Source organism: Bos indicus x Bos taurus, chromosome 13 (assembly GCF_003369695.1).
Source record: "Bos indicus x Bos taurus breed Angus x Brahman F1 hybrid chromosome 13, Bos_hybrid_MaternalHap_v2.0, whole genome shotgun sequence".
Lineage (NCBI taxonomy): Eukaryota > Metazoa > Chordata > Mammalia > Artiodactyla > Bovidae > Bos > Bos indicus x Bos taurus.
Genome location: NC_040088.1, coordinates 36,545,901 through 36,564,734, shown reverse-complemented (window position 1 = coordinate 36,564,734; position 18,834 = coordinate 36,545,901). Strand labels below are relative to the sequence as shown.

The window sequence follows — 18,834 nt, the reverse complement described above, 5'->3', positions numbered from 1 at the left end:
AGAGAATGAGATGGTTGGATGGCATCACTGATTCGATGGACATGAGTTTGAGTAAGCTCCAAGAGTTGGTGATGGACAGGGAGGCCTGGCATGCTGCAGTGCATGGGGTTGCTAAGAGTCAGGCATGACTGAGTGACTGAACTGAACTGACCCAAAACAGAGAAGGCATAGCTTGAGGTTGAGGTCTGAGAGCAGAAGCCCCACATTTCTTGTTCCCATTGTATTTCTGCAGGGCCTGACACATGAGAAATATGTAATAAAGATATTAAATATACCAAAACTGAATTTTTAAGAACAATTATACAAATAAGGAAAACAACCTGAAAAGTTATGAATTTTTAGAGACTGAATTTTTTACCAAAGAATATTTATTTTAAGAAGCAAAAAATCGGGAAATACAGACCAGCCAATAAATAATACCCATCTGCCTAGAGAGAATCACCATCAATTCCTTAATGTAAAAACATGAAAAACAGAAATGCTAAGGTATTTCCCAAATTCCAAGCCCTGTCCTAAGCGCTTGAAGGTATTGTGAAGGTCATGCCATTTTTCTTATGGAACCCCAGGGTTACCAGCGTGTGTCAAAACAGTGAGTGTTTTCAGTTGATTGGTTGTTGTTTGAGGGCATGTTTTCTCAGCTGGATGGCCCGCCATGCTTCCTCAGGGCCTCGACTGGGCTGAGTGCTCTGGGAGAGGGCAGGCCTCCATCTCTCAAGGTACGTAGCCAGGGACCTTATCCAGACAAGGAATGGAGCCGCATCTGAGCTGTGCTCTCAGAATCACGTTTCTAGTGTCCGTGGGCCCCCTTCTAGAAGTGTCCCTTGGTCTTGGGGAGGCTGAGTTGTGCAACTAGCAGGTTGTGGTGACTGTAGAAAGAAATGTTGGTGATGCATGAGATTCTGAGGGACCTGAGTGGGGCGGCACAAGGCCAGACCCACACAGGACTGTTCCCATGCAGAAACCTGGGCTTGTTCCAGCTTTCTCAGGATATTGGGAGGGACAGTCAGCCGGGGAAGACATGCAGCATCCGAGGAGAGCTGCCCCTAGTGGCTTTAGGGTCTTTCGCCTGTGGACTCGGTTGCTTTTGGATGGTGGAGGTGGGCACCGGAACCTGGCAGATGAGAGGGAAGGGGATGCAGCGTCTTGGAGGACAGAGCTGAGGGGGAGGCAGTCTGGGGAGTCCCTCCCGCACTGCTGAGCGAGGAGCCTGAGGTTTGGTCCATGCTTCATGCGTACTCTGAACTCTTTTCTTGTCCTAATCTTGTAGATGAGCAGGGCTAGAAAGCCTGAAGATTCACAGACTTCCAGGGTCACCTTCATTATTGTAGTAAGAAACTTGAAGCTATTTCAGTGAGGAACACTCGACAGATTTGGTCAATTAAATTCATACTCCCCGCTTTCTCAGTAAAGAACAGAAACTAGAGAAAAGTACCATAAAATCAACACCCACTGACCGTATGTATGAAAAGCAGTTCTTCAGGCCCACCTGCCCGTGGCCAGTCATCTGTTACCTCCTCTGTTGCTCTGTGGATATGTGAACATCTTTTTAGATTTTTTTTTAGCCTTTAATGGTACAGTGATTGATTTTAATGATTTCCATATTTGACATTGTTTTTGATCTTCTTTTTACTTTGTTCTCTGCTTTTTGCATTCTCCTCCCCACCCCTCCCTCTTCTTCATCCCACTTGTACTGCTGGGTTGTCTGTTTCTGTGTCTGTGTGTGTCCTCGATGTTCGGTTTCTGTTGGTCTGGTGTCCTCTGCTCCCACCTCCTGCTGCTGTAGCCTCACCGGCTGTGGAAGCTGGCCGAGCAGGTAGGGACTGCCCGCCCGTCCACACCAGTGCCTGTAACCACACAGTCTCATCAGCTCCCAGCAGTGGGCAGACGAGGAGTTGAGTGCGGAGATGGGCTGGGCTTGTGGACCCATGGGCAGGAGGGCTGACAGCCAGCGTGATGTCACGTCTCAGATCTCTTCAGACGTCTTGCATTTGTGACAAACGCTGTGCTTCCATTTACACGATCTGTGGTGTCTTTGCCAGTTTGGGGTCATCTCTGTTTTGCTTCATTTTTTGCTTCTAGTGACCTGTTTTCTGATTTCTTGGTTTTTAATTGGCCTCTTGTGGTTACGTGCTTTGCATTGCTCAGACCACAAACTGTTCCTCCACTCAGCTCTGGTCTGTGACACAGCCCCCGGAGTAGCCGCAGGTCAGCAAGGGTGCTGTGTCCTCACGGCAGGGCAGCTCCTCCTCCAGGCTGATTGCATGTGCTTTCTCAGGGGACGGGGGAGGTTATCGTGTGGTCCAGTGTGGTGTAATGAAGGTGTCTTTATTTTTTTCTTTTTCTTATATTGAAGTGTGCCTTTGATATAAGGTTACGATTCTCTCATGAAGAATTTTAGTGTAGTTCTTCAAATAAATCTGAGAGTCTCCTTATTTTTTGACAGATTTTTTTTTCTTTTAGGTTCTGTCTTTTTCTACCAAAAGTAGTGCATTACTTTCCCAGGAAATGTATGTAGAATTTTTGTTTGTAATGTAGCTTTAATGCCATTGCTTTTATATAAACAGAGATGATTGTTCAGAAATCAACTCGGTATGTATTTTGAAGAGATTTATGATCCCAGGATTTCAGGACCCTGTGTTTAAATAAATAGTTCAGACCACAGGGTGCTGCTGAGATGACCAGTGATAAACATGCTACCTCCCTGACTTACGTCTTGGGCAAAAACGGCCTCCCACCCTGGAGGAAAACCAGGGCACAGTGAACCAGAATGAACAAGATCATTGTCTTTTATCTCTTCTTCCTCAGTCTGTCAGCTCATGTAACATGTTCTGCCTCAGTACCTTGAGCTCTGAAAATACACTTTTGGGGATGCATGTAGTGAAAGCCTCTCAGCAAATGATGCTTCACTTCCTCAACAACCTGCTTTTGCCAAACCTCTGCTACCTCTGTAATTTCAGCCTCTTTTTATTTGGAGAGATGCCCCTTTCCTTTCTAATTTTCATAAATGATTAGCAGTCAAGCTATATGAAAGTCAGTTATCTTGGTAAGATATTCTTTCAGAGTTAGGTTATCAAGGGAGAGGTGTGGTTTTAGTGCTTTGGGGTTTTGTTCAGTTTCAGACCTTACCAAAGAAACGTTCCCAGCCAGTAGGAAGCACAGATGCAGCTCCTCCCAGGCAAACAGGATTAATCGCATTGTGTCCTTGCTTGCAGGGAACATCGGGGCCCGATCCGACCACCGTCTATGTGGACATGAGAGCTCTGAGACATGACAGGTATTGTGAATTTGTCTCCCGGCACCCAGAGTGCAGTGTTCCTCTGAAAGGAGGAGTGCAGTCGTCTGCCCTGAGCACAGGGGCCACAGAGTGAGCTTTCGCAACACTCCACGTACGTCACCTCACGTCCCACCGGGGCAGCAGCTCCTGATTCTGACAATAGCTATCCCAGAGCCGCTGCAGTCAGAGTGGCCTTTTCTCAAACTCTGTCAGACTTGACATTTTCTTGAACACTAGTCAGCTGCTGTTTTGCACCTCATAAAATATCAACGCTGCTCACATTTCTTTGCATGAGTCAAAAATTTTTGTCAAGGCATTTTCAGGAAAAACTGAACTGTAAGTCAAGTTACCTTTCTGTGCAATTTCCTAATAAGCAACCTTGAGCAAGAACGAAAGGGAATGTGCTGGTGGATGCTTGTGAATCCACCTCACGGGGTGGGACAGAAGGTGGGGAGAAAATCAGAAATCTGTCACAGAATTTCAGCTCCCAAAGGGGTGCCTCCTGATGTGCCTGAGGGGGAGAGAATTCTGTCGTTTTTCTACAGACGTCCCCAGTGATTGGGTTGTTCCTCTGTGTGGTTGTGGAGATTCCCGTGCATTGCTGTTTCTTTGACGTGATAATAGAGTGATTCTGATACAAAGAGTCCTTTTATAAGTGGCTGGAGGTGCTTGTGGATGTGTTGTGAGGCCAGATACTGTGCTCCGTGTCTGCTTGTTCTCAGTGGTGCCTACTGACATGTGCATTTGCTCACAACATGTGAGAGAGCTGGGGAGAGTTGTGGGTGGGAAACCAAGAGCCACCACTTGGCCTGGCCAAGTGTGTTCCTCTTGCCTGCTGAGTTCCCATGTGAGAGAGTGTCGGGGGCAAGGCTACAGAGGGGCCTGCCATGCCATTCAGGCCAGTCATACCCAGGTGGTATGCCCCACTGCAGATGGGTTGCCGTGGTGCCCTGTCTGATGAGCATGATGTGGGAAGTGGTCCTGGTGGCATGTGGTGGGTGGAGGCCAGTGAGGCAGCTGAACATCTTGCAGTGCCCAGGACAGGCCTCTGCCACACAGCAGATGACCAGAACGGCAGTGGTGCTGAGACTAAGAAGCACTGTGTTCCCCTGAACACTTTGTTCTGCTTCACTCTTTGTGGTGCCTCCTGATCCCCTGGAACCCTTGTTTTAGACCCTGCTGTTCACAGGGACTCCCAGGAGACAGCCCGTCTGGTAGCAGAAAGAACCACTGGCTCCCAAGAGACACCAGCCCCCTGCAGCAGAGGCCTATCCAGACATCTTCAAGATGCAGACCCTTAGTGCTGAAGAGATTAAGGGACCTCTTTGGGGGCATAACATTTCCAAACATAACTAGTAGGCTTTAAAAAGAAATTTGCTTTACTCCCTACAAAAATTATTTGAAGATAATTTTATGTTGGGTTGGCCCAAAACGATCATTGGGGTTTTTCTCTAAGATGCTGTTGTGGGCGCATCAGATACAGAACACCGTCAGTACACTTAAGGCAGGGCCGCCTGGTGGACCACACTAGGCTCCATCGGCTCCTCTTGGTGTGAGTGGCGCTCGTCCTCCAGGTCACCAGTGACCACTGGAGTGGCCATCAAGAGACAGGCGCCCCCATGCCCTCCTGACCAGCGCCAGGACATGCCATACTGGCTGTTTTCCATGGCTCTGAAGTGACCGGCTCCTGACAGCACCCGTGGGGCAGAAGGTGTGGTTTCCTGATTGTGCCATGTCCTGGGAGTGCTGGGTGGCGGTGTGCAGTCAGGAGAGAGCCTCCCTGTCTGTGGTGCACAGGCGGTGGACAGAGCTGCCCGCCCACTCCAGCCTACGCCCTCTTATCTCCCACAAGTTTCCTGGGTTTCTGTGAGCCTCCATCCCTCTCATATGTGCTGAACGCGTGTGCATGTCTCTCAGCTCTTCCAGGAGACACAGCTCTGCCTTCTTCTAGGGGTGGTTTTTTCTTTGCTCTTGTGGATATTCTCAAGTGGGTGAAAGACCACCCCACCCCACCCCACCCCCACCATGTGGCATTTGCTGACAAGACAGGACCACCCCTGAGTGGTCCTGGTGCCCCTTCCTGCTTGCCTGAAATCACTGACATAGAGCACTGTTCCATGCTGACCAGAGAAGAAACTCTTTGTCCGGCCGGCATGCTTGCCCAGGTCCCTGCCACCACTCAGCAGGGAGGAGGCCACAGGGAAATTCTTAGCAGTAGAGTTTTCGCATTTCAGATAAGATCCACCTGCCCAGCAGGGACAGGAGACAAGATGAACTCTGAGGGCAGGATGAGGACGAGAGGCCGGCTGCCCTGAAGCAACTAGAGAAACAACATAATCTTATACCTGAAGCAACTAGAGAAAGAAGGACAAACAAAACCCAAAGTTAATACCAGAAAGAAAGCATACAGATCAGAGCAGAAAAAAGTGAAATAGAAGCAAAATAGTAGTAAAGATGAATAAAACTAAAAGGATGGTTCATTGACAAGACAAATAAAATTGATAACTTTTAGCCCAGATGTATCAAGGAAAAAAGAGAAATCAAATTGATAAAATTGGAAATGAGGGGGTTCCCTTTCACTCCATTTTCCTGAAGTAAAAGTTGTCTGTAGATGATTGGTCAGCATCACACTCTGAGAGTAACATGGAGAGAACTGAACCCAGTCATGGGATAAAGTAATACAGCTGAGGAGGGCTCAGTGGGCTGGGTTGTGACTGGCACCAGGGTCCTCCACAGTTCTTGAGTACCTCACCAGCAAATAGTTCTTAGATTGAAAAGCACTTCTTTCCAGAAAGGAGATTTTGCTGTCTGAACTGACCAGTCCTCTCCAGTGTCCCTGGCTGAGGCGGTGGATGCTGTGCTATGGGGTCTGTGGCCCCTGTGTTGCAGGGGACAGGCCCAAGAGGTCTGCTGTCACAGGAGTGGCAGCTCTTTGAGGAATGCAGCTTAATGCTCACTCTCCCTTTTCTGCACACGCTGTATTGACCCCGTTACATCAATGCACAGACGCTGTGGGTTGATAGGTGGGGCTGCGTCTCCATGCTCTTGTGGCCTGTGTGGTGGCCCCCACTGTCTCCTCTCTGCAGTTGTCTGCTTTTTCTTTGACTCCTCGACTCCCTTTGCATTGGGTAATGCTTGTCAACAGAGCTAATGTGCCCATCAAACTGCTGGGCGTTGACCCAAGTGCTAGATGTGGAGGAGGGAGCCAGGGTCCAGAGCACACAGTAGTAACACCTTCTGTTTTTCTTTGTAGAGTACGCTTAGTGGAAAGAGGCTCTCCTCATAGTTTGCCCCTGATGGAGTCAGGAAAAGTAAGTACGGAAGAAAGGTACATGCATATACATTTGAACACAAGTCTCAGTTTGGGGGCTTTGAAAAGTTAAGAAGTACATGGAAGACTGTTTTCCAAAAAAGTTTTCTTGAAAAGTAATAAATCCAAAGAGTTGGACACGACTGAGCAACTGAACTGAATATATCAACTGGTTTTGACTATGAGCACAGAACGTCAAAGGAAGCCCCAGGGCCATGGCACCTTCTCTCTTGTTCTGTTCTGTTCTGCGTGGCCTCCACTCCCACGGGTGTCTCCGGGTCTACAGCAGCTTTTCCAACTCCAGCCCTTCCTTGCATTCCACCCAGAGGAGGAGCAGCAGGAAAAGGAGGCCATAGGGACAGCTCCTCAGCCTCTTCACTCACACTTAGCACCTCTGGGCATGGTTACCCCAACTGAGAAAGGCAGGCTGGCAATGTTGTCGGTACATTGGGTCCAAATGTCCATGGGCCTTGGCCGGCAGGCAGAGCTTGTTTACTGTGGAACTAGACAAAGACTGGTTATCATGACAGCTAGTCGCCTGCCGTGTCATTTATAGAACTGAAGTGCAAGGAATGTATTTAAACCTGAATGAAGACTTTTTTTCACCCCGGCCCCTATTGTCAGATCTCTTCTCCACTTAACATAATTCTAGAGGCATGTTGTTTGGGACCTTTTACAGTCTGTGTCTTCACGGCTGATGGTTAGAGTTCTTGGTACTGTTTTCTTTAAGGTGGGATTCAGCACTGCCCACCCACCCAGCTTGACCTGGTGGGCCATTCACCAGACGTGCTCCCATAGCTCTCACTACAGGTGTGTTGCCTTATCTCAGCTGTACAGTTAGTAGCTGAACCAAGAGGGGCTCCATTCTAAACTTCCAGAATCAGCTTTTGATTCTTTACATGGTTCCAGTGGAATTCAGAGCATTTCTGAGCTAAATGTCCATTAAGAAGGAGGTGCTCAGTATCAATGTTGTGCTCTTGTCAGCCAACAGGAAAAGTGGGCGGTGTGGCAGAGGAGGGGCAGGGCCGCAGGGGCGACATCTGCTTGGTGCGGCAGACGCTCTGGCGGAACTGCTGTCTCTTCTGGACACCACAAAGCAGCTCCGCTAGTTCTACTTTGCAAGCATCAAGCTTGTTAAATTATGTCATTTATCATGTTTTTGTTCAAAGTCTCACTTTTAGGATCATTTTAACACAGGCTTTGTCATTGTACATAATTACAATGAAATGTCATTGATTTGCTGTCATTATGTGATGCTGTGGTATACAATTTTGATTTAAAGCCATTCACTTTCTAAACCATTTTAATAGGGAAAACACGCACTTTGCATGAAGCATCTGCCTGTCTGCCTACTAACAAGACTGTTCCTTCCCACTTAGATACTTCCAGGGGTGCGGATCATCATTGCCAATCCAGAAACGAAAGGACCCTTGGGAGACTCACATCTGGGCGAGGTGAGGAATGGGATGGGTGTCTGTGAAGGTTCAGGATTATGAAGTGGTGTTTGCTTAGCGACTATCACATTTCTCTCCAAAACATTCAGCAAAGAGGAAACTTCCTGTGTGTGGGCAGAGTTTCCTTGTTTTTCAGCTCTCCATTTGAGTTCCATGTGCTTGCTTCACAGCAGAGAAGTCTTTCATCAGGAACATGATAGAGAATGTGCAGAGGGAATCTTGCCAAACCCAAAATCATAGCAGCACCAACAACCATGGCAGGCAGACTGGGGACACGACAGGTGTTTGTCTGGGTCAGAAAGTCACTTTTACTCCCTTGTATTGACGATGCAACCTATCCAGTGACCCCCCCACCCACCCTGTGCCCCACACACCACTGGCTGCATGCGGCCACAGGAGACCCTTCCTGGGCTGCTGTCCTGAAACGCCCTGCTTGCTGGCCATGAGCGCCCTCTGCCCTTCCCGTCCACCTCACTCCCTGATTAACCTGCTTCAACATGTCTGCCACCCCGCCCCCGTTTTCCTCTCCAAGGCCAGGCCACAGTGACCATGACCTGCCCACAAGGACTCTCCTATAGGTGCCACCCAGCCTGTGGTCAGCTGCCTCTCTTCTTCTAACCTGTCCTGGTCGCACACAAAGCACTGCCTTTGACGGCACCCGACTCACACACCAGCCACTCCGCTCTCTCAGGCACCGTGGCACACACGCATTCCTGTACACAGGGAGGGAGTGGTGTTGAGGCCTGAGTCTCAGCCACTGTCACCCCCAGACCCTTTTCCTTCTTGGGCAGTTTATTGGCCCCTCACTCATCTCTCTCCATGTGAAGATCAAAATCGAGATGATGAAATGCTATACGGACCCTATTTAGGAATTTCCTTTAAATGCACGTCTAAGAATGAAAATTAAACATGGTGCCTGCCATCTCTGGCCCCTGCTGTCCTCACAGCACACGGCCTTTCAGAGCTGAGCGCTGGGCCGAGGGGCGGAGACCCCTGCACCCTGGCATGCTGGGAACCTGTCTGACAGGTTCTCTTCCCCTCACTTGCTGGAGACCCTCATCCCTGGGCTGCTGCCTGGTTTGCCCTGGCAGGTGTGGCGGAGGGCTGCTGGCCAGACCCTTTGTCCCTGACTCAAATACTATTTCCCAAGATACAACATGCAGGCATTTTTATCCTCCATTTTTTGTTGTTACAATGCCTTTCTCTTCTAGAGTTTTTGTGTTGTGTTACTTTACTTTACAATATATTCCCCAAAGTATACAAGCCAGAAAGCTTTTTAACATTTTTCCAGCTTGCTTTTTGGAAACAATCAGTACATTTGAATAAATATAAGGAAACTCTTACAACCTCATTCATTTGATATTTATTTCAAAAGCCCTTAGTTCGTCTACTTCAACAGGATTCTCCGAGATGTTGGTTGGGGGTTTGCTCAAACGCGAGTGTGCTGCCATGTTTTCATTTCAGCAGACTTTGTGGTGACTGTGTTTCCCTGGAAACAAGCCGTCCTGTTTTTGCAGGCCAGGGACAGACAGAATACAATCCGTTGAATTGTAAAAGTAGTTTCTGCCCTGGACATCATGTCAGGTTAACTTATGCAGTCCATTTTGCTTCCTTTCAGATCTGGGTTCACAGTGCCCACAATGCCAGTGGTTACTTCACTATTTATGGAGATGAATCCCTCCAGTCGGATCACTTCAACTCAAGATTAAGCTTTGGAGACACACAGACAGTCTGGGCACGAACAGGCTACTTGGGATTTCTACGGAGAACTGAACTCACTGATGCAAATGGAGGTGAGAATTCCCAATAGGAGGCAGGAAGTCCCAGCCCCAGGAGAACATGTGTGCTTGCGTGCTTGCTGCAGGCAGCCTGGAGACAGCCAAGGGTGAGAGAGCCGGGGTGGGGCGAGAGAGAGCCCAGGGTGAGAGAGCCTGTTCAGGCTGTGTGCGTCAGCAGCTGAGGATGCACGTCCCATGCTCTGTCCTCCTCTGTGAGCTAGGAGCACGTGTGAAATCAGGGCAGGGGCCGGGGGCTGTGTTGTCTGTAACAAGTGCCTGTAAGTGCAGCTCACTGGCTTGTCACCAACTCTGGCACTTCCAGCCCCACCCAGGATCCCCCGAAGCTGCATTGTTCTCTTCCAAGCGGGAGGCACTGGCCTTGAGTGCTCTGGTCCTGCCAGGTGCCCTCAGGGAACAGTAGCGCAGAGGGGTAGCGCTGGGTGTGGGTGTGACACAGAACCGACATGTAGGAGCCTGTCTGCTCCTCACGTTGCTGATCCTGGAGTCCTCTCTCCACTCCTGAAAACAGAGGCAGGACTTGAGTGTTACTCCGGGGTGGGGGGCCTGAGGTTTCTTGTGAGATCTGCCAGCCCCGGAGATCAGTGAGACTTCCAGCCCACCTGCCTGGTAGGAGCCGTGCCAACCAGGCCAGACCAGCAAGAATGCAGGGGAAAAGTACGAAATATTCTGGTGTTGTATTTTCTTTTACTTTTTTAAGGTTTAAAAAACAAAACATTTATGTAGGAAGGCTGAAATGATTGTATGCTAATTTGAAACAGGTAAGTTATATAAGAACATTCCGTATTTTATATCCTCCAAGGATTGGATTCCATTTTGTGTGCTGTGTTCTTTCTTCAGACCTTCTAACTTCAGACTGGTGTTAAGCAGGAGCGTGGCTCGCTCCTTTCCGTAGGAGCCCAGCCTCTTCACCCTCACAGAGGGCAGGCACGTCCTTGCAGGCTGTGGAGTCTCAGCACAGACACATTAAAAGGCTGGCAGCTGGTCGACACAGTGTCCTGGGCTGTGAAGCCCGCTCAGCTTCTCACTGCAGGCAAAAGCTCAGAAAACACCTTCCCATCACAGGGATCAGACTGGGGCGGCATTGATCTAGTCGCTGGCTGGCATTGTATTTTCAGTTTGGGGAAGTCATAGACTGTTTCACTGGGGGGTGCCCTCTGGGATTCCTTGAGGAACTAAGCTTAGCACTCAGCACTGTGGAGCCCAGTGGGGCTGGGAGGGTGGAGGCCCCAGCAGCTGTGAGCCCAGACCTCAGCACTGTGGAGTCCGTGGGGCTGGGAGGGTGGAGGCCCCAGCAGCTGCAGTCAGAAGTCAGCAAGTGACTGCCTCCATCTAGTCTGCCTTAGCCTGGAGATGGAGAAGATTTATTTTCTGGTATTGCACGTGTCAGTCACTTCTCGTAAACTCACCCTGATGCACTCAGTACCCTAAAGATGAAAGAGGTCTTGTTTTTAAGAGATGGACTGCATGTTGTCATTATCCCAAGGTTTACACAACTGACAAGAATAACTTTACCAATTACTTGAACTAAGGGAATCTTTGTCAACATTCTCGGAAACTCAGCTTTCTTTCCCACTCAGACGTGTAGTGATAAGAGAGTTGAACCCTCATGTGATGGAACCACAGGGAGCTTGGTGTTGCTTTGGCTGTGCTGGGTCCTCTCATGTGACTCTACTGCATCTCAGGCAGTGCTGCCGAGGGATGTATGTGGAGGCTGCCCCTTGGGTGAAGGGACTGTGCAGGCATGTGGCTGGCCACACGGCCCCCACCCCCCACCGCCACACCTCGTCCCTGAGCATCTGGGGCTGCAGGTTCCCTGAGAAGGGAGACTGGACCCTTGCTCAGGGGTCTTTCTTGTACCTCTCTTCCATGTTCAGGGGTAGCGCTCGTCTTTATTCTTTAAGAGACTCGAGCAATTTTGCAGTGAAGCTCACATAGAGTCCATTCCCCACGCAGAGCGCCATGATGCCCTCTACGTGGTGGGGGCCCTGGACGAGGCCATGGAGCTGCGCGGCATGAGGTATCACCCGATAGACATCGAGACCTCGGTCATCAGAGCCCACAAGAGCGTCACGGAATGGTGAGGAGCGGGCAGGCAGCCCGAGGGCCAGGGTGAACCCGAACCTCTAATGAGCACCACTGGTGCGGTTGGTGCTCTTCCTGAGGGTGATGGACGGATGGCTGGGGGGTGTTTCCAAGGAGCCGATTGTTTGTTTTTTTGTTGCGGAAAACGTGATGTAGGGGAAAACACTGTCCACAGGGAGCCTGAACCCAGCGAGCCCTGTGGGAAGGCCTCAGCTCCAGGAGAGGCCATGCTTGCCAGCGTCATAGGGTCGTCAATGACGGGTCACCCATCCCACCACCTTTGGAGGCCACACCGTGCCCGCCCTGGCCACTGGGTGGCTGTAACTTGCACGTGTCAGTCACTTCTAAACTCATCCTGATGCACTCAGTACCCTAAAGATGAAAGAGGTCTCCTTGCTTTTAAGGAAAGATGGACTGCATGTTGTCATTATCCCAAGGTTTACACAACTGACAAGAATAACTTTACCAATTACTTGAACTAAGGGAATCTTTGATTATGAACATTCTCGGAAACTCAGCTTTCTTTCCCACTCAGATGTGTAGTGATAAGAGAGTTGAACCCTCGTGTGATGGAACCACAGGGAGCTTGGTGTTGCTTTGGCTGTGCTGGGTCCTCTCATGTGACTCTACTGCATCTCAGGCAGTGCTGCCGAGGGATGTATGTGGAGGCTGCCCCTTGGGCGAAGGGACTGTGCCTGGAAGCAGCAGCACCAATCACTCCTCAGGGCCTTCACATGGCACTTGAGCATGGACAGTGGCTTCGGCACCACTGGCCACTGTTCTCTCCCCTCCCAGTTCCCTGAAGGGAGGAGGCCTGAGGGGCCCTGTCTGTAAGCTCAGGGCAGGAGACCCCAGGGAGACTCCTTCTGAAATCTCTAGGGGGGCAGATGGGTTAGCCTGCGAGTGTCGGCTGCCTCTTGTCAGCTGACACAGGCTGGTGTTCTCGGCCACATGCTGCACCGCCAGAGGACTCGGCAGACAGAAGGGGCGAGTGGACGGCAGAGCTTCGTCCCCACTCGGTGCTGTGTTTCAGGGTGAGCAGCAAAAAGCCCGTCTGAGCACAAGTCCTCCACTTCTAAAGCTGCCTCTCCACTCGCGTGTCGTGTGTCGAGGCAGGAGCTCCAGAAAGGTGTCAGCCAGAAACGGTAGGGGTCCGTCTCAGTTTGCACTGAGGTGTAAATAGCCATCTCAGCCTTCTGTTTTTGTATTTTTTAAGAAAATAATTTCAAGTGGCTTGTATTGCCTCCTTCACATATTTTCTATCTAGTTGGAAAGATGCCATTTCCACTGGGAAGTGTGCGGCCAGGGTTCCCCTGTGGGTTTCTCTTGCCTGCTCTGAGCGTCACTTAGATGCCATGAAGCTTGCTCCTTTCTCTACTCTCAGAGGCCCCAAGAGGGAAGGAGCAGCAGGCTCGGTCATGAGGGGCTTCTCTCCTCAGACTGCGAGCAGCACCACAGCTCTGCTGTCACCCCCTCCCCAGGTTTGTGTCTCCCCCAGGCAGCCCCATCAGTCACTTGGTGCAGAGAAGGGAGTGTGTGAGGCTGGGTCACATCGGTGACTGCCTCACTGAGCACGGCCCAGCCACCCTCAGCCGCTGTGGCCCCAGGCAGGCTCCAGCAGCCTCCCGCTGCCTCCTGCTGCCTCCTGCACCCCTTAAGTGAACTGTGGGATCCACACTGACCCTGATGCTGCACCCTCAACACCAGATGTCAGGATAAAACCATCCCCAGCGTGGCCACGAACAGTCCCATGTGACTCACAGACATGCAGTTCTCTCGTGCAGCTCCCTTGGGGTGACACTCGTCACAGAGCCAGCCCCAGGAGTCTCCAGTGTCCCTCTTCCATTTTAATGTCATCATCGGCCATACTAAGCAAAATACACATTTTTTTTTAAACAGGCATACCCTATGCTTTTAGGAAACAGTGATGACTTTCCCCAGACACTTCCTGCCTCACAGCTGAAACAGAACATTCTCTGTATCTGACTCCAGCAGGCCCCGGAGCTTGACCCCGCCATCTACGGGGCTCCGGTGCTCTAAGGTTCTTAAACATTCATGTTTTAAAAGCCCTACTACCTGACGTCAAGGTGGCCTAAAGTGTAAAACATTGGACTTAGTTAGGCTTTTAGAAACTGGGCAGACAAGATACTGTGGGTGGTCCTCCTGAAAGATCCAAGTAAGACACTTCTGGATGGAGCTCTGGTGTCCCCAGGAACTCACCCACCTGAATCAGGTCCCCTGTGTTGCTCTCACCCAGTTCCTGAGACAGAATCTGTCCGTGCGCCCCAGGTCTGCAGTCGAGCTCTGAGGTACCTGACCCAGCATGGTGGCTCTTCTGCTCATGGGCACACATGTTCACCCCCTGGGGACAGAGGCAGGCCTGTCTGACTAGCCCTAGTGCCCACTGTCCCAGCTCAGCAACGGTCCTGCCGACTGCACTGCAGGCTTCCCAAGTGCCTTTGGGGATGGGCTGCACCCTTAGGGCCTTGGGTGGATCCAGGGAAGGCGGGGATGGGCTGCCACCCCGAGAGCAGGTTGGTAAGAGGTGTGGACGCATGGAGTGTCAGAGCTGCTCTGGAACCTGCAGACCAGAGAAGGCTCAGTGCCCAACAGGAACCCAGTGGGGCGTCCAGACAGAATGGAGTCGTTGCAATTGTACAGTGATGCTTCTTTTTCTTCCAGTGCCGTGTTCACCTGGACAAACTTGCTGGTGGTTGTGGTTGAGCTCGATGGGTCCGAGCAGGAAGCCCTGGACCTGGTCCCCCTGGTGACCAACGTGGTCCTGGAGGAGCACTACCTGGTGGTGGGGGTGGTGGTGGTGGTGGACATCGGCGTCATCCCCATCAACTCCCGGGGCGAGAAGCAGCGCATGCACCTGCGTGACGGCTTCCTGGCCGACCAGCTGGACCCCATCTACGTGGCCTACAACATGTAGACGCCATGTAGTGTCCCTTCTACGTGGCCTACAGCATGTAGACGCCCGGGGCCCACATCTACATGGCCTACAGCATGTAGACGCCCGGGGCCCCCATTTATGTGGCCTGCAGCATATAGACGCCACATAGTGTCCCATCTACATGGCCTGCAACATGTAGATGCCCGGGGCCCCCATCTACGTGGCCGACAATGTGTAGACGCCCACGTAGGACACCCGGGGCCCCTGTCTACATGGCCTACAATGTGTAGACGCTACATAGTGTCTCATCTATGTGGCCTACAACATGTAGACACCTGGAGCCCCCATCTACATGGCCTACAACATGTAGACGCCCACGTAGTGTCTTATCTACGTGGCCTACAACATGTACACGCCTGGGGCCTCCATTTGCGTGGCCTACAGCATGTAGATGCCCGGGGCCCCCTGTTCAGTGTCGCAAGTGTGGGCACCAGGGCACCTTCCCCAGCAGAGCCTCACCATGTGGTGGGGAGACTTCCCATGCATCCTGGTCACACAGGGATGAGACGTGAATGTGAAGTTTGCTCACGAGGACTTTGCGTTAACTGCCTTTAGTTTGTTGGAAAAGCCCTTTTCAAGAACTTTCTTTTCTTTTTTTTTACTTATTGAATAATAAGTGCTTTCTTCGTAAATGTGGTATTTTGTTAAGCCAAAATAGCAATTAAAAAAAATATTCTGCCCTCCAGATGGGTTCTTTTAAACAATTCATGTAGTGTGACAAAGAATTGTTTTCTCTGTTTTAATGTGTCATGAAATCTTAATGCCATGGACCTGCTACTGATTTAAGCCATTGCTGGAGCCCATCCTTTTAGGACAGTGTGTCAAGGTACGAGAAAGCCTTCCAAATAGCACCTTCCAATTAGATTTTAGCCGCTTTCTTTGTCAGAAACATACTCAAGAAACAGACTGATGATCGGCCCTCCAAGTTATCATAGAATGAGAGGAAATTATAAATAAGGTGTATTTCGGCAATTACCTTGCAGATATCTTTGTACTAAACTAAAAAGATAAAATAAGTTAACTCCATATGTAATTATGTACAAAACGTTTAATTTATTTTGATCTCTTTAGAAGTATAACAGAGAAAACATTCAAGAATATTAAAGTCTTGTAATGTTTGCTAATATAAAAAGTGTTGTATTATCTTGCGTGGATAGCATCACAACAGATATATATATATATGAGATATAAGTTCACTAAGAACAAAGGGAATTTTAAAGTTTAAAACACAGAACCTGTCACTTGCATGGTGTCCCCTCCGCTGCACTGTAGATAGACTCTCGCCGTTGCTGGTGTGAGCAACCAGACGGCCTGCAGCCCAGAGCTTCTATTCTGGAGCCAGAGACCAGCTGTGGGGCCAGCGCCTCGGAGGTGGCGGACTGGAGCCGGGTGTGCACTTTCCCTCTGCCGCGGGGTCGTGACGGACTGTCGGTGCCGCGTGCCCACCGCAACGCGTGGCCTGGGGAGCAGCGGGCCCACTGCACGCGCTCCCTCGGCTACAAGAATCATTGCACAGTGTTTTCATCGTTTTGTTTGTCCCTTTTTTTGGTCCTTGGTATGAAAAGGAATGTTGTTCTGTGGTCATTGGCAGCGGGTTGCGCTGACTCCCTCAGCGGCTCTAAGGGAGGAGACTCACTAGGAGGTCATGCACGGAGCTGCCCCAGCTGTGCTGGCTGGAGTGGGAGGTCCCCAGCCCCGTCGTCACTCCTGCTGCAAGGACATGCTTCTGATTTCCGTCTCTTGCTGCTGCTGCCGCCGCCTCATGCACCTTGAAATTTTGAAAGCCCCTCGCACACTCCTGGATTGAACCAGCTCATCGGCGTCCAGCCAAGAAGAGGTACCAGCTTCCGAGTGAGATCCCCTCCATGATTGCCCCAGTGTGCCCGGGGTTCCTGTGTGGGGTCTGCCTGGTTCAGAGTGTTGCTGGCGAGACTGAGACCCTCTCTGTGTGGTGGTCTCACCTGCCTTGCTCTGTGCACTGGCACTGAGCCCTTTGCCACAAGAGAGTTTTGTTTGACTTCGGAGATCCAAGGCTAATTGCTGTTAGAATTTTAAGTGGCATTTTTTAAAAATTTGTCTGCATGTGGGGTTTCTTCCATCTCCACAGGTTATTTGATTTTTAAAATAATATTTTGATTTCATTGCTGTGTATGAGTATTTCTCCACATGCTTCAGATAAACATTCCCAGTCTTCTGCTTCCCAAGGGGGACCCCACCACACACAGAGAAGACACCTGCCCACCATGTGGAAGGGCCAAGGGGACCCCACCACACACACAGAAGAGAAATACCCACTGTGTGGAAGTGTAGGGGGGACCCCACCACACGCAGAAGGTACACGCTCACCATGTGGAAGGGCTGGGGGGACCCTACCACACACACACAAGATACACGCCCACTGTGTGAAAGTGCCGGGGGGGACCCCAACACACACAGAAGATACATGCCCACTGTGTAGAAGTGTAGGGGGGACCCCACCACACACCCACCGTGTGGAAGGGTAGGGGGGACCCCAACACAGAAGATACCCACCATGTGGAAGGGCCGGGGAGAACCCCACCCCCCACCACACACACACCCCCCCGTGTTGAAGGGTAGGGGGGACCCAAACACAGAAGATACACGCCCACCATGTGGAAGGGTACGGGGGTGACCCCACCACAGAGGACACATACACCCACAGTGTGGAAGGGTGGGGGGGCCCACCACACACACAGGACACACACCCGCCCTGTGGAAGGGCAGGAGGGGGGCAGTTTCGGGTCAGACACTGATGAGGAAGCGGGACTTAGGCCCAGCAAGGGGGTGTGAGGTTGCTGGTGCCCTCGTGAGGCCTCGGTCCTGCTGCCTGTGCCAGCGGTGAGGGCCAAGGGCTCAGGGCTGGGATCCAGGTTCTGTTGTGCAAGAAAAAGGGAATGAGACTCTCAGTACCACCCACTTAGCAATAAAGGAGGATCGTTCTGTACTGTTAGTGGAAACTGCTGGGACGAGTCGTTCATGAGAATACAGCCAGTGTTTGTCTCGTGACCTTGTGCTTTTGAAGTCAGACAAAACCGTGTGGTCAACTTGCACAAAGGAGGGTACACAGCGACCACCAAGACTCAGACCAACCAACAGGGCGGCTTCCTCATGGTGCTTGTTTGTTATATCTATCTAACCCTGCTTGACACTTTCCCAAGGGAAATGGTCCCTTGATAGATGCTAGCAGCGTTGCTTCATAGTGTGGTGACTGGTTAGAGAGATTCATGTGCTCAGCCAATCACGGTTCCAAACAAAATTTTTATGTGCAAAGGACAGCAACCTTCTCGTATGTTAAACCACCAGTAAGCTTTGTACATCTGTGATAACGCCTGTTTTATATTCAAATGAACAAATAAAAGCTTTTATTTTTGTTGCTCTGAAAATAGCAGTTTCTTAATTGGTCCCCTGGAGAGCTGGGCCAGCTTCCATCCCAGGAAGGTAGTGACTCCTACCAGGAATGGATCCCACTCTGTTTACATAATTTGTTGCATTATTTATCAGTACAGATAATCATACTTTGAACAATGTTTAAATTTTGATGTGGGCATTTATTGCTAAAAAATTCCTATGGCAACAAATGTTTTGTGAAATGTTTTTTTTTAATTCTTTTAAATATATCTAAATATATTTGTTCACATTTTCTCCAAGTGTACAGATTATTGGTAACCTTGAGGGACAAGGAGTGTGAGTCTGTGTGCACAACCTCTGCTGCTCCTTGGCCAGGACCGAGGTCTCGCTGACAATTCCAACCCAAATTATCTTTGTGTTTCTTTTGTCTTTGTGTCTTGGAAAGTGGTAGTGGGTTAACTGACTTCCAGCCTAATGGTTAGGAAAGGATAAAATCACCAGGCCTCACTGAGTGCCTTTGTGTTAGAATTCCCCTGGAACCAGGACCACCTGTGCTAATTGGGGGTGTGGACATCAGTAGCTGGTGTAGA

The 18,834-nt window shown here is 50.4% G+C and overlaps 1 protein-coding gene and 1 non-coding gene across 6 annotated transcripts in view; one reads left to right on the top strand and one right to left on the bottom strand.

Moving 5' to 3' along the window:
• Positions 1-18,279, top strand: part of DIP2C (disco interacting protein 2 homolog C) — a 294,331-nt gene extending 276,052 nt beyond the window's left edge. For 3 of the 5 annotated variants that reach the window (XM_027559456.1, XM_027559453.1, XM_027559455.1), the window contains 6 exons: positions 3,213-3,274; positions 6,528-6,585; positions 7,964-8,038; positions 9,657-9,831; positions 11,791-11,914; positions 14,602-18,279. In XM_027559456.1, the coding sequence (XP_027415257.1) occupies positions 3,213-3,274; positions 6,528-6,585; positions 7,964-8,038; positions 9,657-9,831; positions 11,791-11,914; positions 14,602-14,854 (747 nt within the window). In that variant the 3' untranslated portion in view covers positions 14,855-18,279. Of the gene's footprint in view, positions 1-1,783; positions 1,814-3,212; positions 3,275-6,527; positions 6,586-7,963; positions 8,039-9,656; positions 9,832-11,790; positions 11,915-14,601 lie in introns of all 5 variants that reach the window. The other 2 variants (XM_027559454.1, XM_027559452.1) reach the window with 1 other exon arrangement.
• LOC113903792 lies at positions 10,870-10,938 on the bottom strand. Its single transcript, XR_003514325.1, has one exon. It is a non-coding gene; the product is annotated as a small nucleolar RNA SNORD31 (small nucleolar RNA).
• Positions 18,280-18,834: the final 555 nt, after the last annotated feature.